Below are 25,211 nucleotides of genomic sequence, written 5' to 3' on the forward strand. Positions count from 1 at the left end.
CGTCAGCTTGGGGGAACGGGGACCAGCTGCAGCTAAAACCGCGCCGCCCCTGCAGAAGGGAAGGGATGACGTGAGCAGAAGCCGGGGCCCCCCCTCGGCTTCTGCTCACGTCATCCCTGTGTGATGGGGGATAGGAGGGGGTGGGGAGAAGGAGTGGAGCATGCTTCAGTCCTGTGAAACAGTTTGTCTTTGTGAGTTGAGATAAGAAAACAGCCAAATGTTCACCAAGGCCGAAGACATTCCTCTGGAGGAAAACAGCAGAGCAATTTGTCCTTCAGGCTGATAAGCCTGCCGTGTTGTGGTTTGAGCAGTGAAAAATACTTTTTACAGCTTCACTTGAACAACCAAATCCCAATAATGAATTAAGAATATTCCCCGGCCTTGTCATTTTCATCTGCAAGGCACGCATCTGCTCCAAGATGTCATCCAATTTGTGTCTGAGTTCAAGAGTCATTGCAGTCTGAGAATGCATTGCCTTGCCCAGCTCGTTAATCATGACGGACAAGCAAGGGGCCTCGGTTCTTGATGCTGCCGTCTTGCCAATTTTCCGGTAGATCAGGGCAGCACATAAGCCAGAAAGTACCAACCCTGCTACCATAAAACCAAATATGAATAAATCCTCGACATCCTCCACAGAGAATGGCGCAAAGCATGCAACACGCCACGACCCCCAGGAGTCAAGAACATAGCCCGCAGGATACCTTCCATCTGGGCAGGTAGGATCCCCTGGTCCTGATCTTCTTGTAGAAAAGATGGTGTCAATAGCGTTCAGAGACCAGCTGATCAATTCCATGGTTAAACCAATAGTAGTCCAATAGATCCAGTATACAATATAATTTGACGAATTCACAGTCTGGTGAAGTAGGGACTTGAAGGTTAAAGCAGAGAGCAGAGATAAGGGAGTGTTCCACCAGATCAGCCAAATAAGATGGCGCCAGTCTATGAACAACTTTATAAGTCAATAACAAAACCTTAAAATCTGCTCTCACAGAGACAGGGAGCCAGTGCAAAGATACCAAAATGGGTGTGATATGTTCAGACCTTCTGCTACGTGTCAAAAGTCTGGCGGCAGCATTCTGAACCAGCTGAAGACCCCTAATGTGGGACTGCGGTAACCCTGAAAATAAAACATTACAATAATCTAATCTAAAGCATGAATCAGGGTCTCAGCATCAGCCATAGCCAGGATGGGGCGGATCCTCACTATATTTCGCAGATGGAAAAAAGCAGTCCTAATAACATCCCTGATGTGGAGGTCAAAAGACAGCGTGGGATCAAAAATTACCCCAAGGTTCCTCATTTTGTCCATATGATGTAAGACACACGAACCCACTGTCATGCTGGAAGACCCAGCCATGACCCATCGTCAGTGCTCTTACTGAAGGAAGGAGGTTGTTTGCCAAAATCTCACAATACATGATCCAGACAACCAATGATTTATAAAGGAAAACCATGAAAAATATCAGGGGTGCCCAAACTTCTGCATAGAACTGTAGATAAAGACAATATTTTAATTAAATATAAAATATTTTAACTGTCTCAGTCATTTAATGTATTATAAAAAGCAATGCAGCTGAAGCATATGTAAAAATCCTACAGCAACAAACCATTTTTTGCAACCAACCAAATTCATTTGCCTCAGAACATGCTCATGATGAAGTAATAAGAACAAAATTGTGAAATAATTCTGTCAGCTTGCACTGGCAATACCAAATAATTGCGAAGAACTAGGAATGCATTCATTATGTTTAATTTGAACACAATTATGTTGACCTGCACTGGCAATATCAAATAATTGCTAAGAACTATTATTCATTATTTTTAACAATTAGTGGAATTGGTTTCTAACGATTCTAAAAAGTCCCATTTAAAGCAACTTTATGGAATTTCAATTTCAGTAAACTGACACATTCTTATCATTTTGAAGGGAAATTCTTATTCAAATCCATCATGGTATCTAAAATATTCATGGGGAAACAATTTAATAGAATGAGTGCCTTTGACCTTATTTTCAGTTTTTGAAATCATCATCTAATTGGTTAGAAAATCCTGAAAATAATACATAATACAATAATACATCTACACTCAACAAAAATATAAATGCAACACTTTTGGTTTTGCTCCCATTTTGTATGAGATGAACTCAAAGATCTAAAACTTTTTCCACATACACAATATCACCATTTCCCTCAAATATTGTTCACAAACCAGTCTAAATCTGTGATAGTGAGCACTTCTCCTTTGCTGAGATAATCCATCCCACCTCACAGGTGTGCCATATCAAGATGCTGATTAGACACCATGATTAGTGCACAGGTGTGCCTTAGACTGTCCACAATAAAAGGCCACTCTGAAAGGTGCAGTTTTATCACACAGCACAATGCCACAGATGTCGCAAGATTTGAGGGAGCGTGCAATTGGCATGCTGACAGCAGGAATGTCAACCAGAGCTGTTGCTCGTGTATTGAATGTTCATTTCTCTACCATAAGCCGTCTCCAGAGGTGTTTCAGAGAATTTGGCAGTACATCCAACCAGCCTCACAACCGCAGACCACGTGTAACCACACCAGCCCAGGACCTCCACATCCAGCATGTTCACCTCCAAGATCGTCTGAGACCAGCCACTCGGACAGCTGCTGAAACAATCGGTTTGCATAACCAAAGAATTTCTGCACAAACTGTCAGAAACCGTCTCAGGGAAGCTCATCTGCATGCTCGTCGTCCTCATCGGGGTCTCGACCTGACTCCAGTTCGTCGTTGTAACCGACTTGAGTGGACAAATGCTCACATTCGCTGGTGTTTGGCACGTTGGAGAGGTGTTGTCTTCACGGATGAATCCCGGTTCACACTGTCCAGGGCAGATGGCAGACAGCGTGTGTGGCATCGTGTGGGTGAGCGGTTTTCTGATGTCAATGTTGTGGATCGAGTGGCCCATGGTGGCGGTGGGGTTATGGTATGGGCAGGCCTCTGTTATGGACGAAGAACACAGGTGCATTTTATTGATGGCATTTTGAATGCACAGAGATACGTGACGAGATCCTGAGGCCCATTGTTGTGCCATCCAAGAACATCACCTCATGTTGCAGCAGGATAATGCACGACCCCATGTTGCAAGGATCTGTACACAATTCCTGGAAGCTGAAAATGTCCCAGTTCTTGCATGGCCGGCAAACTCACCGGACATGTCACCCATTGAGCATGTTTGGGATGCTCTGGGCCGGCGTATACGACAGCGTGTACCAGTTCCTGCCAATATCCAGCAACTTCGCACAGCCATTGAAGAGGAGTGGACCAACATTCCACAGGCCACAATTGACAACCTGATCAACTCTATGCGAAGGAGATGTGTTGCACTGCATGAGGCAAATGGTGGTCACACCAGATACTGACTGGTATCCCCCCCAATAAAACAAAACTGCACCTTTCAGAGTGGCCTTTTATTGTGGGCAGTCTAAGGCACACCTGTGCACTAATCATGGTGTCTAATCAGCATCTTGATATGGCACACCTGTGAGGTGGGATAGATTATCTCAGCAAAGGAGAAGTACTCACTATCACAGATTTAGACTGGTTTGTGAACAATATTTGAGGGAAATGGTGATATTGTGTATGTGGAAAAAGTTTTGGATCTTTGAGTTCATCTCATACAAAATGGGAGCAAAACCAAAAGTGTTGCGTTTATATTTTTGTGAACAGCTACATGCAAAGTTGGAGTGTGTCAAACAAATACTCACCAGCAAGGAAACCTCCAATGTCCCAGACCCACCATTCAAAGCAGATCATAAATACACTAGGAACAGCTATCTTCATATAGGAACCCCACTCCTGCAGACACTCGGTAGACCAGCCTGTGAAAATGTCACATATGAAAACAATAACCAAAGTATCACAGCGGACTGTAGAATACCACTTACTGAAAGCTGACTTAGTTAAAGAAACCAGAAGCTAAAACATGAGCGCCAACATGAGAATAATTTTTCACCCGGACAGCACAGCAAGAAGCTGTCCCAGAAAAATGGGACTAAATAAAAAAAATAATAATTCTTTTTTTCACTGAGGCAATTCTACAAAAGGGTGATTCTTTAACTACGGGCACTATTGGCCTTGTAAATGTAATTTCCACCACACCATTGCCTTACAATATAAAGCGCCTTGGGGCAACTGTTTGTTGTGATTTGGCGCTATATACATGTGCTCTGATGTCACTGTTTATCTCCATAGACCCAAACAATCTTTCATACAAACTGTTTAAAGGGACATTACAGTGTTGTGGTGGAAATTACGGCAATAGTGTGGGACAACTACATTTTGTTTAAAAAAATCACAACAGTTGTATGACATTGAATACCCCAATTATGTTTTGATTATTTTACTGATATTTTATTCAGAGATATTTTAAAACATTAGAAAAAACATTTCTTTACCATTCATTTTTATCATTGAAGATCAAAAGTCTGGGTGTGGGACAAGCACAAAACGGCAATATTTGCATACAATGATGCTGAAAAAAGGTGAAAAAGTCATCATCGACTACTAGAACAAATTTCTTAACACACTTTCACTGTAAAGATAACTATAAAAGTGTGAAATTTCCCCTTTTTTCTGTTTTTCATACAATATGATCAAAGGACATAATAAGTGCCCGTAGTCTAAGAATCACCCAAAAATAGACATTTATTCTGTTTTCACAGACACATGAAACACCTACAAAAAACATCACTTTCATCGCAGTGGCACCTACACAACTAGGGACAAACTGTCGCTGAAATTTCATCTTCTTTTTAAGAAATCTATCTCTGAAGCCTTATAACTGGTATTGCAACAGACAAATTGCACCATGCAGTTTCTCCAATCACAGCCTTAGAATCCTATTAACTCCTTTAGGGCCCCTTCACACATAACAGGAAGTTGGGCAAAAGAAGGAGAAATGGGCCAAAAATGAGATCTTAACCCTAAGATAAAGCCTGGCAACTGCACCTTGCTATTTCCATCATTTATAACATTAATAACTATAACACTAACATATTTGTATTTCTACATTTCGCATGGCTTGAACTGTGTTTGTGTAGTGGATATGTACTCTCTCTTGCGTTGTGTGATGAAATAGGCAAAGAGCTTTTGGCACCAACACGCCATTTATTCACGGAGAAGCCTGGTGTTTTCTGGCAGAAAATATACAGGTTGCACCGCTCAAGTCTGCATGGGCGCCAGCAGGGGGCGCTCCTAATACACAAGTCTCCATGGATATTTAAAATTCAACAAAAAGCATTTAAACAATTTACAAAGTAAAGTAGAGGGTATTTTTATACCAAAAGGTGGCAAGTGGAATCTTTAACTCCTTTACACTCCCCCCTACTGATCTCCACTTGCCCATCCCAACAAAAAACAATCCCCCCAAAAATAATAATGCAAGTACTGTGAGAACACCTCGAACCAAAAGCACATCAGGTACCAACAAATACTTTATACACACACAACCATTGTAAAGAGAGTGACAGAGGAAAAAAATAAACAAATAATAATAATAATAAAACAATTACGTAGGACTGTATGTGACACTGATACCCAGAAATCCAGTCATTGACTATTCCCAAAGAATTAGAATGAGAAAGGGGAGCTAATCCTTCCAACACCCATAGGAAAACATGCCTTTTTACATGCTAAGCAACTAGGTATCAAATATTACACAGCACTAAAAAACCCGTATCACCTCTCATACTCTACTTGTGCACTCACATAGTCTCCCAAGTAAGAGAGATGGTCTCATTACAAAAATAAACCAAAATAAAATACCATCACTCTCCTCAAAATCCCAGGACATAACACTAGTGTCCAACAAAAACCTTCTGTTGCATTTGCTGAATAAGCCTCACAACAGGTCTAACGACTCTCCCACACCTGGTATGAAAACGTACTGCCCTGTCAGAGCAGGAATACTTGTGTTGAGACTGCCCCGCCTCAGATAAGACCTCAGTACCTGTATCTAAGCACTGTGACTCAAGTCCATGTTCAGAGGTCACAGGCATAAGGTCAGACTGGTCAGCAGGACAGCCAGTGTCAACAGGCACATCAACAGTCACGTCAGGTAAGTCAGCAGTCAAAGGAACATCAAGTAAATCAGGTTGGTCCGTCCCCAGAGGAAGCAGGCAGTTGAGAGATCCATGAAACAGTCCTGTCCACAGGTTCACCATCAGGCAGTGTAACAGAGCATGGAACATCACAGACCTGTAGTGAGCCATCCGTAGCGCCAGTGGTAAGATCGCTCAAACAAGAACCATCATCATCCTCAGACATAGTCTGACCTGGCAGAAAATTAACAGGCATTATGAGGTTCCTGTGGACCACTTTCTCCTGATCCGCAGCACTGTTCTTGATCCTGAAGGTGTGAGTGTTGTCATGCTTCTCCACAACAGTGTAAATGTGATTCTCCCAACGATCAGCCAGTTTCCTTTTACCCCTTTCACCTTTATTGGCCAACAAAACTCTGTCTCCGACCTCAACCACAGCACCTTTGAACCTCTTGTTGTAATAGTCTGTATGTTTCTGCTGCTGTTTTGTGGCGGAGGCCTGAGCAACTCTCACAGCCTCTGCTAGGTCACGTCTGAGACTCAGCACATAGTCATTATAGTCCACTGCCTGATCATCCATGAAAACAGACCCAAACATTACATCAACCGGCAACCTGGGAGTTCTGCCAAACATCAGTTGAAACAGGGCAAAACCAGTGGTCTCATGCACTGTAGCATTGTAGGAGAAGGTGAGAGATCTCAGCAATCGAGGCCATCTGTGTTTGGCTTTAGGGGGAAGGGCTCTGATCATATTGCCAAGCGTGCGATTGAATCTCTCTACAGCACCATTGCCCATCGGGTGGTAAGGCGTTGTATGTGACTTTTGAACATCAGCAACTTTGAGCATCTCCGCAATCAGGCTGCTTTCAAAATTAGCAACTTGATCTGAGTGTATCTGCTCAGGAAAGCCATAAACACAGAAAACGTTGTCCCAGAGGTGTTGGGCAACAACCTTGGCTGACTGGTTTGGACACAGGTAGGCCTGCGCCAGTTTAGTAAAATGGTCAGTAACCACGAGCACATCAAGTGACTTGTTGAAGGAGTCTTCAGCAGACCAAAAGTCTATGCAGACTAGCTCAAGAGGTCTGGATGTGGTCACACTTTCAAGCTGTGCTCTGGCCTCAGGCTCAGGGGACTTGCCACACACACAACGGCGACAGCACTTCACATAGTCCCTCACATCTCTCTCCATCCCATGCCAGAAGAATCTTTGTCTTGTTAGATATCGTGTCCGCCTCTGACCCTGATGACCTGCCTCGTCATGAACACCCTTAAGGACTTCACCTCTCAGTGCAGGGGGCACAACATAATGGTAGGTCTTTTTCATAGTAACAGGGTCCTTCGAGACACGGTAGAGAACACCTGCCTTGACTGTCAGCTTATCCCAATGTCTGAGAAGTCTGAGAGCTTCAACAGGCTCATGTGAGTGCTCTCGTCTTGATGGGCGTCTCTGACGTTCCACAAACAGGAGAACACGACTCAAGCAAGGGTCAGCGCGTTGTATATCCATTAGCTTGTTTCTTGGCAGAGGACGGACCTCCGACAGTTCAGGTGGTTGAACAGACTGAACGAGTTGAGGCAAGAAGAAGGCCTGAGGGGGCAACTGGTCTTGGTCCAAAGACCTTTCCAAAACAGCAGAAACAGCTGCTCTACAGGCCACATTCGAGTGATGTTGTGTGCTTAACACATCCGGAGGCTCACAGGACCAGCGGAAAGCATCCTGCACACAGTCAGAGTCTAGAGCATTAGCTCCTTCCAGAAGTGCTCCATAGGGTACTTTGGTGAGGCGACGTAGCATACTCGGCTGCACAAAGGGCTCACGGCTCAGTGTGTCTGCTACCACATTCTCAGGACCGGGAATGTACTTGATTTCAAAGTCATAAGGAGCAAGCTTTGCAACCCATCTCTGTTCACAGGCATCAAGCTTTGGTTTACTGAGAATGTAGGTCAGAAGGTTGTTATCAGTCCATACGGTGAATGGATGACCTCTCAACCAGTGACTGAACTTATCAGTAACAGCCCATTTGAGTGCCAGAAACTAAAGCCTGTGTGCTGGATAACATGACTGGGCGTAGTTCAGAGATTTGCTGGCAAAGGCTATCGGTCAAGCAACATCATCACCATCTGTCAGTTGCGACAAAACAGCACCGAGACCATTGGATGAAGCATCAACCGACAGCAGAAAAGGCTTACTGAAGTCTAGATGAGCCAGCGTGGCACTCTCCAACAAAGCCTGCTTCAGTGACCCGAAAGCTCTGCTGCACTCTGGTGTCCAATCATCAGAAGTCAACTTCCTGTACTTCACAAGTGAGCTCTTTTTACCTTTGGCATGCCGTGGCTTTCTCATGCCTGATGTCAGGGCAAAGAGAGGCTTGCTGATGTTGCAGAAGCCCTCAAAGAACTGTTGGTAGAATCCAACCATTCCAAGAAATGATTGTACTTTGGTGGGAGAGGGGCTGTTGCTACTCTCTTCCATTAAATCCTTCTCAGTCAGATCAGTAATGGCTTTGACCTTCTTTGGGTCAGTGGAGATGCCATCTTTGGTCACAATGTGCCCAAGAAACTTAACAGAAGACCTCATGAAATGGCACTTCTTAGGCGCCAACTTCAAGTTGTGTGCCCGTAACCTCTCAAACTGTTGTGAAAGTGTAGGTACACGGACCCACAACAGGGGGCGCAATGAACGGACAATGGAGAAAGGTGAATAACAAGTTTTACTGTTGTGAAATTAGCACAACTGATACAATAATTCACAATTTGGAGGTGTAAGCCGAAATCTGCTGGTGTCCTGTGGGCAGGCCCGAAGGTAGGAGACGTCCGTCCTAGTCGAACCGGAACCACCCAGATTTCCTCTGCCACCGAAACCCAGAAGTACTGGAACCGCCAAGTCCCGAATTCCCAGGTGGCCACTGCCTTCGCTCGTCGGATCCGGTACTGCTGGCGGGAAAGAACACAAACACACAGGTTGGGATGCGACCGCACCCAGTAGATGAGAGGGGCAAGCCGCCTCCACCTCTTGTCACAATAAGCAGGAAGGTGAGTACTTATCCGATCACTCGGCTTTCGGTAGTCAGCTGTCCTGAAAGGTTTAACAAGTATTATAGTTTTATACTTAAATAAGCTGCAGAGAAGATTACCTTAGGCTCAAGGCGATATCTCGGCACTGAGGTGGAGACGCTGTCCTGCTGATATACTCCGTCCTGAGTGCAGTCAGCTGTGTCCAGTAATGGGTGACAGCTGTCACCCTGACAGCCTTCGTCGGCGGCAGCGCCCTCTGGTGCCTGGAGCCCGCACTCCAGGCAGGGCGCCCTCTGGTGGTGGTGGGCCAGCAGTACCTCCTCTTCAGCGGCCCACACAACACAAACACCATCTCAAGTCTTTGCAAGGCAAGCTGTTTGTTGGGAGCAAAGACAAGGATGTCATCCAGGTAACACAGGAGGCTTAAGAAGTTTTGGTCACCAAAAATGGACATCATGATCCTCATGAATGTGGCAGGGCTGTTACAGAGTCCCTGTGGAAGCCTGTTGTACTCGTACAACCCAAAGGGAGAAGTGAACGCAGCGAACTTCTTGTCCTCTTCATGGACTTCCACATTGTAGTATCCAGAGGTCAGATCCATAGTCGAGAAGAAAGCATTCCCTCCAAGAGCAGCCAAAGCATCAGCCTGGTGAGGCAGGGGATGAGCATCCTTGATGGTCCTTGTATTGAGCCAACAAAAATCTGTGCAAAGCCGCAAATCGCCATTCTTCTTCCAGACCAAAACTAGGGGTGATGCGTACTCACTCATTGATTTACGTATGATGTCCCCATTCCTCCATTTCATTCAAAGCCACCCTTAGCTTCTCATAATGGGAAGGAGACAGACGACGATATGGCAGTCTGAACGGTCTGCTGTCACTGAGCCTGATTCTGTGAACAAAGTCCTTAGCTTTCCCACAGTCCGAACTGTTACGAGAAAAGATCGACTCATACTTGGCCACGAGTTCAACCAGCCTTGACTTCCAGAAGGGGGACAAGTCACCTGAGTCAATGTCAATGTCCTGTAGTCCAAGGTCACGTAGCACTGAACCATTACGCTTAGGCAGAGTAGAGTCAGTGTCAACAGTCAAGACTACCAGTGTCCATCTTGGTAACAGTCTTGGTCACATTGCAGTTCATATCGTCTGTTTTGTCATTAGCATACAGGTAGTCGATGTCAAAGTCCTCAAGTGCTGTGCAGGGAGACACGTCAGCTAGCTTGCAGTTGCGTCTGAGAGTCACTGGCTTATTGGAAGGATTAATGACTCTCACCGGAACCCATCCATCACCCCATAACGGAGTCACTATCCGTCCGACTATAACTGTCCTGGGCACTGTACAGGACTCACTTGGCTCCACAATAACTGTGCTGCCAGCTGATAGGCATTTATGACTCAGCAGGCGACCCCAAACCAGATGTTCTTTCATGGGCTCTAAAGTCACAGCATGTTTCAGTTTCACTGTGCCCACCTTGTCTGGTATGTCACTGCCTCTCCTTTTCTCCACAGAAGCCAACAGCTACAGCAGACTCCCATCATCGACAGCTGACTTGTCCGAAAGGGATACTTTATCCCAGAAATCACCAGAAGCCTTCAGAACACGAATGAGGTGCTTTATAACATTGCTTCCAAGAATCAAGTCATCACTTTGACCGTCCACAATCAGCGTAGGCACTGAAATATTGCAATCTAGCACTTTCATCTGAAGTTCACAGACGCCAATGAGGCTGGTCCTCAAACCACCACATCCAATCAGAACAACTGATGTGGGTGAGATAGTGTCAGAAAAAACACCATTAGACTTCTCAAGCAGAGGAAGCACACGTGAACTCAGAGAGCAAGCCATTGAGCCACTATCCAACATGGCCCGCAGATCAACAGCACCCTGAATGGACACATTAGTGTAGAAAAGATCATCTTTCGCTGGCAGTCTGTGTGTGTTTTGAAAAATCACTGTAGCATCACTCGCAACTGAAGCACAGAACTGAGAGTAGACTGACTTAATGTCAACAAAATCATGTGGGGACATGTCAACTGGCCCTTCACTAGTCCCCCCCTCGTGTGGGCCGTCTAGTTTCCCTGCAGAGTGGGTGGATCAGCTCAAGCAGCAGGGGCGTCAGAAACTGGCGTGACAGTATAGTTTATCGCCTGATGCCCAGCAGCATGACAACGGAAGCAAAGGCGCTCCTTTTGACAATGGGACACAGTGTCATGATTGCCCTCTCCACAGATGACACACGGCCTTCGAACTTTGGCATGACTGTAACTTCTGGGTCTAGAAGGTCTGAAGTGTTGAACTGAATCCTTCTGCAGCAAGTGCTCAAGAAGGGTGATAACATGTTCAAGGGACTGTCCCTCACCCGACAAGGTTCTACAGGCTGTAGCTGGTTGAGGAGCCGGAGCAGGAGCTGGAGGGCTCACTACAGTCTGAACATGGCTGTGCAGCTTCCCCACAGCCTGCATTGGACGCTGGTGAGTCACTGAATCTGCAGATTGACGTTGCTGCCAACGCTATTTAAGGTGGTGTTCATCCAGCCGTATTTGAACATCACTGGCTGTCCACTCCTCGATAGGTCTGCAGCTGAAGACCACGGACAGTTCAGGGTCAGGGCAATGAGTGATAAACATTACAGTTACCTCTCTAGAAGGGTTATCAAGGGTTTTGCCCTGCCTTCTAAGTCCTTCTACAGCAGTATCAACTGCTTTGTTGAGCCGAATCCAGTAGTCAACAGTAGTCTCAGTGGAGGAAGGTTTAGTGTCATAAAAGTCAGCCAAAGGCATAAAAGAGGACACAGAGTCACTAAAGTGCTGTTTCAAAATGTCAAAAATTGGCCAAGGACTGAACTGTAAATCCACAGTGGGTTTGCTACGCAGCCCAATCTTCACTACATCACAAGCTTTACCTTGTAGTTTACTCAAGACCTCCCCAGCCTGATCATTAAGCTGAATGCCACTTTTAGACATATACACTTTGACAGCTTCCTCCCACTCCGAAACTGAGAATCTATCAGTGCTGTCCCACCTAAAAGGTTGTGGCTCATAATTCTGGTGGCTAACTGTCAAGCTAACCTTTGAAAGATCAGCAACCGTTGGGTGAACTACACTCGCATCATTAGCTGAGATAGACTTAAGACAAGAGACAATATTCTCACCAATACTTGTCCCTATCTGCTTGACTAATTCACTGAGAGCATTAACTGAGACATGCTCTCCATCTTGATCCTCAGAAAAAGCAAGGCCACATGACTTAACATTTGCATCAACATAGGTTTCATCACATATCCTATGATCAGTTTCAGCCAGATGAAGAGTAGAAGACAAAAGATGTCCCGCATCAAGCCCACCCACAGTCGGAAGAGATGGGCTAAACCACAGCTTTTGACCCCTCCCAAAACCAGAAAAATATGGCTTCTCCATTCCCAAAGAAAAACCAAATTCAATACACTTGAATGTGAGCAGAAAATACCAAAATGACAACCACACACACAAAAAAAATCAGTTCAGAAGTTGCTTTTGCACAGTCCACTCATTCATACTCATCCCCCAATATATATTGCATGTGCCATTAAACGTCATAATAATCGCAAAAAAAAAAGACCAGTTGTATGGATAAAAACACACTTTCACAAAAGAAAACAAACAACTCGATTGATTCCCCTTCTTTTTTTTTTTTTTCTTATCTCGGATCCGAAATAAAGTGTTGTGTGGGCCGCTGAAGAGGAGGTACTGCTGGCCCACCACCACCAGAGGGCGCCCTGCTTGGAGTGCGGGCTCCAAGCACGAGAGGGCGCCAGACCTAGAAGAAGTGACAGCTGTCATTCATCCCCTGCACCAGCTGTCACTCGTTCATCATCATCACCACCATAAAAGCCGGACTGCAACTCCACCTCCTCGCCGAGAAATCGACTACCATTCCTGAGGTAATCCTTCTCTGCAGTATTTGGATTAATCCACGTTTTGATCTCTGTTTGCAGCCGTTTATTCCTGTGGGACAGTTTTTGTTGGAGTGGCGTGTTGTGGGAACCGCGACGTCTTCGCCTCCCACTCCCTCCAGATAAGTGACTGACAGGAGCTGCTTAAGTGTATGATTGGAGGTGGAGGTGCTCCCTCCCTTCAGTGTTGAACTGTGTATTACTGAGTGTGCGGACTCACACTCACACATCCTGTTTTTGCTCTCTGCCAGCAGTACCAGGGTCGACAGCCGGGAACAGAGGCCACCTGGGGACTCGGGACTTGGCGGCTCCGGTGTTCTTCAGACCGTTGGTGGTGGAAGCCGTGTGGAGTACGGCTTCTCTCTCATCGGGGGGGTCTCCTATCTTCGAGCCTGCCACACGTCACCTGGTGCTAATTGACTGTGCATATTTTCTGTGTCTTTTCGTTGTGTAGTGTCACAACATTAAATTGTTACCTTTTGGTTTAGTCATTGTCCGTTCATTTGCGCCCCCTGTTGTGGGTCCGTGCTACGACACCTTCACAACATAAAGTTCATCATATGACTTAGTCCATAAACAACTCACTGCGCCACGGCTAAGTTGATCTTGAAACACTCAGAAAAGCAGCAAACCAAAGTTGCATCCCTGCGGTGTCACAGCAGAATCCCGCCCTGAAGAATGGGTCACGGCACCATTGAAGTGGATATGTACTCTCGCTTGCGTTGTGTGATGAAACAGGCAAAGATCTTGAGCTTTTGGCACCAACACGCCATTTATTCACAGAGAAGCCTGGTGTTTTCTGGCAGAAAATGTACAGTTTGCACCGCTCAGGTCTGCACGGGCGCCAGCAGGGGGCACTCCTAATACACCAAGTCTCCATGGATATTTAAAATTCAACAAAAAGCATTTAAACAATTTACAAAGTAAAGTACAGGGTATTTTTATACCAAAAAGTGGCAAGTGGAATCTTTAACTCCTTTACATTTGCTCGCACATATGATGTTGTGAGTCTCACCTTCCCACGTTTCCTGATGAAGCTTCTTCCATCGGATGTAACCAAACAACAGCAGACAGATGGTGATCTGTGAGATGCTGTTCGAAATTGCTGATCCACTATGAAGAAACGTGAAAGAACAAGTTTTTATGTTAAAAACAAAAAAAATCTAGTGCCTTCAATAGCAACTCACTGACATCTGAAAGAAAGGGTTCACAAAAGGTCAGCACTGAAGTGATTGTACTAAACTCTCCAGCATATTTGGTGATTTAACAGGAGATCATGCATGAGGCCAGACCACACACCATGCATTGGATTCAAGTCTTTAGAATTAAATGTTTGTTCAGCTGAATGAGGGTCAAGCCTGAGGTTATTTCTTTGCCCTACTTTGCCTTTCCTTCTCACCTAAATAAAAAGATAATAAACAACTGCGTGTTACTGCTGGTTATATTTTGACCATCATCAAATCATTTTCAAAGATAGACCACAATGTGTTTTCTGTCCTCATCAGCCCCCTCCTTTGGACAATTGTGAAGTTCTCAGAAGAGAAAAGCCATTTTGTTAACATATTGTTCGAAGAAATTGGCTGGAACACTCTATTTTAGTGCCCATGATATATAAAGATTTATATCATACTGTACAAATCACAAAGTCCATCGAAGATGAAAAGGAATGACTAACTGGGGCACACCTACTTCACGCCCAACTCAAGATAGATGATTAGGATGTAGTTGAAAGCCAAGTTCACAATGTTTGCTGCTGCTGCTGTGAACATCTGAGGTAGAATGATCCCCTGAAAGCCAAAAATAACAATCATAATAATAATTGAAGTCTATAAACACATTTTTGCATGTTCAATACAGCGTACAGGAAATAAATGTACTTGATTTTGAAGGTAAGTAACCTGCAGGTGATGTAAGAACATAGCCTGTATAAGAAAGAAAGAGAAAGTTAAACATATTATCTTGACATTCTGATTTCATTACATTATTCATTCATACTTAGGGATCAGGAGATGCAGACTACATAGAAAATTTAACTCCCTAAAACTTTTAAAAATCATAAAAGTAAGTCAGGTGTGTCATTGCAGGGAGACAACTAAGAGTATCAGGAAGGTAGTTCTCTAGGACCGAACTTAAGCACCCCTGGTCTAACCTTACCGATCCCAAGAGCAAGGACGCAGGTGACAGTGGTAAGGAAAAACTCCCTTTGATGATTTCAGGAAGAAACCTCAAGCAGACCAGACTCAAAGGGGCAATGCCTCTGCCTTGGCAACACAATTGACAAAACAAATATACAGGAAATTTTGCCAGAACGGGAGGGTTGCAGAAGTAGACACCACACCCATCTCTGGATGGAGCCGCACCTCAAACAGAGAGAAAATTCTTTGAATTATTAGTTGTTTATTCTCTGTTCTATTTTACTTTGCCACTTTGTTTCTTTGTCACTTTTCTTTCTTTAGCCATGGCTCAGTTCTATTCTAGTTTGTTCTGCCGGTTTATGTTTTCATTGTTTATCATTAGGTTATCTGTTATGCTGTTATATCGGGCTTTGTTTTCTGTTAATAATTTAGTCTTGATTTGTCCTGTTATCTCTTTATGTATTCTTCAGTCATAGTCAGTTCCAGTTTAGTTTTGTCCTAGTGTTTACTTTCCATTTATTCCCTGATCACATCTCATGTAGTTTCTTCCTCTGTTCTCATTATCAATCAATCAATCAATTTTTTTATATAGCGCCAAATCACAACAAACAGTTGCCCCAAGGCGCTTTATATTGTAAGGCAAGGCCATACAATAATTATGTAAAACCCCAATGGTCAAAATGACCCCCTGTGAGCAAGCACTTGGCTACAGTGGGAAGGAAAAACTCCCTTTTAACAGGAAGAAACCTCCAGTAGAACCAGGCTCAGGGAGGGGCAGTCTTCTGCTGGGACTGGTTGGGGCTGAGGGAGAGAACCAGGAAAAAGACATGCTGTGGAGGGGAGCAGAGATCGATCACTAATGATTAAATGCAGAGTGGTGCATACAGAGCAAAAAGAGAAAGAAACAGTGCATCATGGGAACCCCCCAGCAGTCTACGTCTATAGCAGCATAACTAAGGGATGGTTCAGGGTCACCTGATCCAGCCCTAACTATAAGCTTTAGCAAAAAGGAAAGTTTTAAGCCTAATCTTAAAAGTAGAGAGGGTGTCTGTCTCCCTGATCTGAATTGGGAGCTGGTTCCACAGGAGAGGAGCCTGAAAGCTGAAGGCTCTGCCTCCCATTCTACTTTTACAAACCCTAGGAACTACAAGTAAGCCTGCAGTCTGAGAGCGAAGCGCTCTATTGGGGTGATATGGTACTACAAGGTCCCTAAGATAAGATGGGACCTGATTATTCAAAACCTTATAAGTAAGAAGAAGAATTTTAAATTCTATTCTAGAATTAACAGGAAGCCAATGAAGAGAGGCCAATATGGGTGAGATATGCTCTCTCCTTCTAGTCCCCGTCAGTACTCTAGCTGCAGCATTTTGAATTAACTGAAGGCTTTTTAGGGAACTTTTAGGACAACCTGATAATAATGAATTACAATAGTCCAGCCTAGAGGAAATAAATGCATGAATTAGTTTTTCAGCATCACTCTGAGACAAGACCTTTCTGATTTTAGAGATATTGCATAAATGCAAAAAAGCAGTCCTACATATTTGTTTAATATGCGCTTTGAATGACATATCCTGATCAAAAATGACTCCAAGATTTCTCACAGTATTACTAGAGGTCAGGGTAATGCCATCCAGAGTAAGGATCTGGTTAGACACCATGTTTCTAAGATTTGTGGGGCCAAGTACAATAACTTCAGTTTTATCTGAGTTTAAAAGCAGGAAATTAGAGGTCATCCATGTCTTTATGTCTGTAAGACAATCCTGCAGTTTAGCTAATTGGTGTGTGTCCTCTGGCTTCATGGATAGATAAAGCTGGGTATCATCTGCGTAACAATGAAAATTTAAGCAATACCGTCTAATAATACTGCCTAAGGGAAGCATGTATAAAGTGAATAAAATTGGTCCTAGCACAGAACCTTGTGGAACTCCATAATTAACTTTAGTCTGTGAAGAAGATTCCCCATTTACATGAACAAATTGTAATCTATTAGACAAATATGATTCAAACCACTGCAGCGCAGTGCCTTTAATACCTATGGCATGCTCTAATCTCTGTAATAAAATTTTATGGTCAACAGTATCAAAAGCAGCACTGAGGTCTAACAGAACAAGCACAGAGATGAGGCCATAAGAAGATCATTTGTAACCTTCACTAATGCTGTTTCTGTACTATGATGAATTCTAAAACCTGACTGAAACTCTTCAAATAGACCATTCCTCTGCAGATGATCAGTTAGCTGTTTTACAACTACCCTTTCAAGAATTTTTGAGAGAAAAGGAAGGTTGGAGATTGGCCTATAATTAGCTAAGATAGCTGGGTCAAGTGATGGCTTTTTAAGTAATGGTTTAATTACTGCCACCTTAAAAGCCTGTGGTACATAGCCAACTAACAAAGATAGATTGATCATATTTAAGATCGAAGCGTTAAATAATGGTAGGGCTTCCTTGAGCAGCCTGGTAGGAATGGGGTCTAATAAACATGTTGATGGTTTGGATGAAGTAACTAATGAAAATAACTCAGACAGAACAATCTGAGAGAAAGAGTCTAACCAAATACCGGCATCACTGAAAGCAGCCAAAGATAACGATACGTCTTTGGGATGGTTATGAGTAATTTTTTCTCTAATAGTTAAAATTTTGTTAGCAAAGAAAGTCATGAAGTCATTACTAGTTAAAGTTAATGGAATACTCAGCTCAATAGAGCTCTGACTCTTTGTCAGCCTGGCTACAGTGCTGAAAAGAAACCTGGGGTTGTTCTTATTTTCTTCAATTAGTGATGAGTAGAAAGATGTCCTAGCTTTACGGAGGGCTTTTTTATAGAGCAACAGACTCTTTTTCCAGGCTAAGTGAAGATCTTCTAAATTAGTGAGACGCCATTTCCTCTCCAACTTACGGGTTATCTGCTTTAAGCTACGAGTTTGTGAGTTATACCACGGAGTCAGGCACTTCTGATTTAAAGCTCTCTTTTTTAGAGGAGCTACAGCATCCAAAGTTGTCTTCAATGAGGATGTAAAACTATTGACGAGATACTCTATCTCACTTACAGAGTTTAGGTAGCTACTCTGCACTGTGTTGGTATATGGCATTAGAGAACATAAAGAAGGAATCATATCCTTAAACCTAGTTACAGCGCTTTATGAAAGACTTCTAGTGTAATAAAACTTATTCCCCACTGCTGAGTAGTCCATCAGAGTAAATATAAATGTTATTAAGAAATGATCAGACAGAAGGGAGTTTTCAGGGAATACTGTTAAGTCTTCTATTTCCATACCATAAGTCAGAACAAGATCTAAGATATGATTAAAGTGGTGGGTGGACTCATTTACTTTTTGAGCAAAGCCAATAGAGTCTAATAATAGATTAAATGCAGTGTTGAGGCTGTCATTCTCAGCATCTGTGTGGATGTTAAAATCGTCCACTATAATTATCTTATCTGAGCTAAGCACTAAGTCAGACAAAAGGTCTGAAAATTCACAGAGAAACTCACAGTAACGACCAGGTGGACGATAGATAATAACAAATAAAACTGGTTTTTGGGACTTCCAATTTGGATGGACAAGACTAAGAGTCAAGCTTTCAAATGAATTAAAGCTCTGTCTGGGTTTTTGATTAATTAATAAGCTGGAATGGAAGATTGCTGCTAATCCTCCGCCCCGGCCCGTGCTACGAGCATTCTGACAGTTAGTGTGACTCGGGGGTGTTGACTCATTTAAACTAACATATTCATCCTGCTGTAACCAGGTTTCTGTAAGGCAGAATAAATCAATATGAACATGCGGCTAAACATGTCACTCCCGGTCTGATTGGGGAGGGGCCCAGAGAAAACTACAGAGTCCGACATTGTTTTTGCAAAGTTACACACCTATTTAATGTTAATTTTAGTATATTTAGTATATGTATTAATATATATTATATCATGGTTTACTTTTAGTTCTCATGGTCATGCCTGATTCTTATTCCTGTATATTCTGTTTTTGCTCAGTTCATAGTTCCCTGTAGTCCCTCACTCATATCTGATTATGTTCTCACTTCACATCATTGCACCTGCCCCATATCTCTCACCTTGTTTCTGTCTGCATTGTTTCAACTCACTCACACTCCCTGCACCTGCCCTAGTATCTTTGTTCCTTACATCACTCTCTTGCACAGTGTTTAATCTTTGTCCACTACCCACACCCCCTTTCTAGAATCTTCCCTCCACACATGCACCTCATTACCTAATCAGTCTGCACATGCATCTCATTTACACCACCTGTTATTTAAGCCCTCACAAGTCTCACATCTCACTGCCAGATTGTTGTCTTTGTACACTCTTCAGCCTTTATTCACAGCCCTGTTTTTGTCTAGCCATGTACGGTATTTTTGCTCTGTATTTTTGACTGCGCCTTTTGCCTTATCTCCGATGTCTGTGTTTGCTTGTGCCACTGAGCCCTGCTCGTCAATGACTGCATTTTTGCCTGATCCCGATTGTACCTCTGCTCTGCTGACTGACCACATGTGTACCGTACCTGTGCCTGAAATAAAGACCATGTTATCTCTTACACCAAAGCCAAGTCTGGGAGTCTGCATTGCAGGACCAGCCGCTCCGGGTGCTGGGCTCCCACACGGTCTGACAATAACATACTATGCCAGTATGCTAGCCATACAAAAGGGAAAATAAGTGCATGTTAGGACTTGAAAGTCTCTACAGAATCTGTTTTATTGATGCAGGGAGATCATTCCACAGAACAGGGGCATGATAAGAGAAAGCTCTGTGACCCACAGACTTTTTATTCACCCGAGGGAGTAGTCCTGCACAGGTACCAGTCCATGAACAGTTTTATAGGTTAGTAGCAGAACCTTAAAATCTGATCTCACTGGGACAGGAAGCCAGTGAAGAAATGCCAAAATGGGTGTAATGTGGTCAAAATTTCTGCTTCCTGTCAAAAGTCTGGCAGCAGCATTTTGAACCAATTGGAGACCCCTAATGCTGGACTGCAGTAAATCAGAAAATAGAACATTGCAGTAGTCCAATCTAGAAGAGACAAATGCATGAATCAGGGTCTCAGCATTAGCCATAGGCAGGATGGGACGAATCTTCACTATATTTCGCAGGTGGAAGAAAGCAGTCCTCGTATTATGTCTAATGTGTAGGTCAAAGGACAACGTAGGATCAAAAATTACCCCAAGGTTCCTCACTTTGTCAGTGTGATGTATGACAGCCAAGCCTAGGCTAAGTTTAAGATGGTCAAATTGATGCCGGTGTCTCACTGGACCAAGAACCATCATTTCAGTCTTATCAGAGTTGAAAAGCAGGAAATTGATAGACATCCAGCTTTTCACTCATGCAAGGCAATCTTCTAAAGATTTTATGTGGATGAGATTACCAGCAGTTATCGGCATGTATAACTGAGTATCATCAGCATAGCAGTGAAAGGTAATCCCAAAACACCGCAATATATGTCCAAGGGGTGCTACATAAAGGGAGAAAGGCAGGGGGCCTAAGACGGACCCCTGTGGATCCCCAAATTTCATGTCACTAAGGTTAGAGGTAGTGTTACTGTACAAAACACAGTAAGAATGACTGGTCAGATATGACATCAACCATGCAAGGGCACTCCCAGTAATCCCAAAATGATTCCCCAGCCTATCGAGTAGAATATGATGATTCATGTTATCAAACACAGCACTAAGATCTAACAACACCAGAACCATAGTGGTGTCCGAATCCATTGCAAGCAGAAGATCAATCACCACTTTAGTGAGAATTGTCTCTGTGGAATGATATTTTCTAAAAGCAGACTGCAGTGGCTCAAAAAAATTACTCTCAGTAAAATGGTCCATGAGCTGCCATGAAACCACCTCATCCAGAATTTTAGAGCAAAATGACAGATTTGATATCGGCCTAATTTCTTTCAGTACACTATGATCAAGATTAGATTTCTTAACTAATGGTTTAATCACTGCGGATTTGAAACATTTAGGTACAGATGCAGTGGTTAAAGAGAGATTCATAATTTCCAGCACAGTCGGCCCAAAAATGGGCCACATGTGGTTTTAATATAAGTGGTGCAATCATGTCGAGTGTAGTTTTGAGTGCTGAGTTTAATCAATCCACAACACTGTCTACTGATTGGGCATATTCCAGATGTGAAGCTTGTCAGGGTGTGAGGTTGCTCTGTTTTGCTTTGTTTTGTCTTTATCTGTTTGGTTGCTCTTCTGTTTGTCTTTTCCTCTGTGTGATCTTTCCCTGTGTCTCTCTTGGTGGTGGGTGTGTCTCTGCTTTCTGGACCACGCCCACATTCTGGGCTCCTCCCCGCACACCTGCTGTCAATCTGCTGGTAATCACCTGGATGTATATATACTGCTCATTTTGCTCTGTTTCCTCGTCAGATTGATGCGCCCTGTGCCTTCTCTCCAGCCTTCGGTTCTGTATTCCTTGTTCTGCTAGCCTCATTGTGTTCTCGACCTCCAACCTGTTTATTCCAACCTCGTCTAAGCCTGATGTTTTTTGTACTGTTGCTGTGTTTTTTGGACTGCCTTCCCGTGTACCAACCTCTGCTATTTTCTTCACTAAAGTCTTCCAACCAGAGCTACCAGAGTGAGCCTTGCATTTGTGTCCAAACCATACATCCTGTCAGATCAATCTGGCCAACAATGGACGCAGCAGGCTCAGATCCATTTCAGCTGGCGGTACGTCACCACAGTCAACAGCTTGCACAGCAGGAAGACCAACTTGCTGCACTCAGCTCCGGGTTTAGCGAACTCACTAAACGCCAGGACGCATTTATGTCTTCCATCACCGAGCAGATGAGTCAGTTACTGACACGACTCAGCCCTCAGGATTTGTTGGATGCAGCCACTGCTGGTTCCAGTCCACCTCCACCAGCGCCGACAGCCACCTCACCAGCATCTATATCAGCGCCAGTGGTGTGCAACCAGCTGTTGCAACCTGAACGCTTCTCAGGCGAGACTGGAGACGTCAGACCTTTCATTACGCAGTGTGAACTCCACTTTGAACTGATGTCAGCAATGTTTCCAACTGATAGAGCCAAGATTGCTTATATGATTACTCACCTGACCGGTCGTGCGGCAGTCTGGGCCACCGCTGAGTGGGGTTGCCAGTCACCAGCCTGTGCTTCTCTCTCAGCGTTCACCACCGCCCTTGAACAAGTATTCCAGCACACGGCTCCAGGGCGCGAGGCAGCACGCTCGCTCATGAGGCTAAAGCAGGGCAACCGCCGGGTCATGGATTACGCCATTGACTTCTGCATTCTTGCAGCCAAAAGTGAATGGAACCCGGCGGGTCTTCTTGATGTCTTCTTCCAGGGTCTGTCCGCTGACATTCAAGATCAGCTTGTAGTGGTCGATTTACCAGACGACTTGGATAGACTGATAGCGCTGGTCATCCGCACGGACCGTCGTCTGCAGGATCGAACACGAAGAAGAAGCCGCTATCCGGATCAACATGCCAACATGCCTCCAAACCGGCCTCCCTCCTCCTCCCACGCTCGGCTCGACCCTCCTCCACACAGAGCTGAGGAATCCATGCAGTTGGGACGCACACATCTTTCCCCAGCAGAGTGACAGTGCCGCCGTGAGGGTGGACTGTGCTATTACTGTGGACAGTCAGGACACTTGATTTCTAATGGTCAAGCCAGGGGTGCCACCATGCAGACACTATAACCGTATCAGCTTTTGTTGACTCTAGTTCTGATGCTAATCTAATCTTATCCTCTCTCGCCAGGTCCCTTCACCTTAAGATGTATAAGATCTCACATCCACTGGTGGTACATGCCATGGACGGTCATGTTTTGGGCCAAATCACACACCGCACTCAGTCGATTAAAATGATAGTTTCTCACATACACTCTGAATCCATCAGTCTTCATGTACTGGATAAAATGACTCACCCAATCATTCTGGGGCACCCCTGGTTACAACGTCATGGGCCCAACTTTGATTGGGTAAAGTGTGAAATCATTTCATGGAGTCCGGCATGTAATAATGTATGTCTGAATAACACCGTCTGCACTTCTCAGGGGTCCAATCCAGATCTCAACGGAGTTCCTGAATGTTACCATGATCTGGCAGTCATTTTCAGTAAAGCCAAAGCTAAATCATTACCTCCACATCGCGACTATGATTGTGCAATCGAGCTCCTTCCCGGGGCATCTCCGCCACACGGAAAGCTCTTTTCTCTTTCAGCTCCTGAACGTAACACTACGAACGAGTATATTCAGGAGTCCTTGGCGGCAGGTTTGATTCCTCCTTCTTCATCCCCCACAGGGGCAGGTTTTTTCTTTGTTGAAAAGAAGGATAAGACACTCCGCCCCTGCATTGCTTACCGGGTCTTAAATGACATAACAGTTAAGAACCGTTTCCCGCTCCCGCTAATCTCCTCTGCATTTGAGTTATTAGAAGGGGCCACGATCTTTACCAAACTTGATCTGCGAAACGTGTACCACCTAGTCAAGATTAAACAAGGTGACGAATGGAAGACGGCCTTTAACACCCCCTCGGGACATTATGAATATCTTGTAATGCCATTTGGACTGATGAATGCACCTGCCGTGTTCCAGAATCTGGTCAATGACGTGCTACGGGATTTTATTAATAAATTTGTCTTTGTTTATTTAGACAACATTCTGATATTTTCCCATGATCTGGCCACACGCACACACCATGTCCGTCTAGTATTACAGACCTTATTACAAAACGAACTTGTCGTAAAGGCAGACAAATGTGAATTTCACAGATCCACGATTTCTTTTCTTGGTTTCGTGATCTCCACAGGTGAAATTAAAATGGATCCTGCTAAAGTGACGGCGGTTCGGGAGTGGGCAGTTCCCACATCCCGCAAGGAGGTTCAGTGATTTTTAGGTTTCGCCAACTACTACCGCAAGTTCATCCAGGGTTTTAGTTCCATTGCAGCTCCCCTGCATGCCGCGACCTTGTCCTGTTCATCTGGACGCCGGAGTGTGACGAGGCATTTAGAGTCCTAAAGAATCGTTTTACTGCTGCCCCCATGCTGCTCCTCCCTGACCCCGCTCGGCAGTTTGTGGTTGAAGTTGATGCCTCCAATGTGGGTGTGGGGGCGGTCTTGTCACAGAGAAATCCCTCTGACAACCGGCTGCATCCATGTGCCTTTTTGTCAAAGAAACTGTCCCCAGCGGAACGTAATTACGGCATCGGCGACCGCAAACTGTTAGCGGTAAAAGTGGCTTTGGAGGAATGGCGGCACTGGCTGGAGGGGGCACAATACCCATTCATAGTCTACACTGACCATGAAAATCTTGAATACCTCCGCACAGCAAAACACCTTAACTCCCGTCAGGCCCGTTGGACAATATTTTTCAGTCGTTTTAACTTCACCTTGTCCTACCGCCGGGCTCAAAGAACGGTAAACTGGACACTCTATCTTGTCAGGGGGAACCAGTTGATGCGCCCTTAGAGCCGGAAACGGTTTTACCCCCTCCTGTTTTGTGGCCGCCCTTACTTGGGACATTGAGTCTCGTATCATATCAGCTGTGGTGGATGCGCTTGTTCCCGCTGGGTGTCCATGGGGAAAGCTTTTTGTCCCTCCGGCACTCAGGGGCGAAATCATTTGCTGATGTCATGAAACCCATATGTTTTGTCACCCGGGTATTAGGAAGACCTTGTTCATTGTGCAACGGAGGTTTGGTGGCTTGACTTAGTCAAAGATGTCTCAGAATATGTGGCTGCCTGTCAATTTTTTGTGATGCACAAATCGTCCAATCAACCGCCCGCTGGCGCCACACAGCTGTTACCTATTCTGGTTCGTCCATGGTCCTACATCGCAATGGATTTTGTGACTGGGTTTCCGCACTCCAAGGGGCATACGGTGGTCTTGACCGTCGTTGACTGCTTATCGAAAATGGTCCATTTTATATCTTTGAGCAAACTTCCGTCGGCTAAGGAAACTGCGGTGGTCATGTTCAATCACATCTTCAAGTTACACAGGTTGCCTCAGGACATTGTGTCAGACCGGGGCCCGCAGTTCATGTCCCATTTTTGGAGGGAGTTTTGCCGTCTCATCTGGGTCACATCCTGTTTGACC

General features: G+C 44.5%; 1 protein-coding gene across 2 annotated transcripts in view; it reads right to left on the minus strand.

The window, feature by feature from the left end:
- The window catches only part of slc47a1 (solute carrier family 47 member 1), a 98,900-nt gene that overhangs the window by 18,309 nt on the left and 55,380 nt on the right, over positions 1-25,211 (minus strand). For both annotated transcript variants that reach the window (XM_034178376.1, XM_034178375.1), the window contains exons 6-9: positions 14,895-14,939; positions 14,707-14,804; positions 14,033-14,130; positions 3,735-3,848 (exon numbers count right to left, since the gene is read on the minus strand). In XM_034178376.1, coding sequence (XP_034034267.1) covers positions 3,735-3,848; positions 14,033-14,130; positions 14,707-14,804; positions 14,895-14,939 — 355 coding nt within the window. The remainder of the gene's footprint in view (positions 1-3,734; positions 3,849-14,032; positions 14,131-14,706; positions 14,805-14,894; positions 14,940-25,211) is intronic.

Source organism: Thalassophryne amazonica, chromosome 9 (assembly GCF_902500255.1).
Source record: "Thalassophryne amazonica chromosome 9, fThaAma1.1, whole genome shotgun sequence".
In the NCBI taxonomy this organism is placed as follows: domain Eukaryota; kingdom Metazoa; phylum Chordata; class Actinopteri; order Batrachoidiformes; family Batrachoididae; genus Thalassophryne; species Thalassophryne amazonica.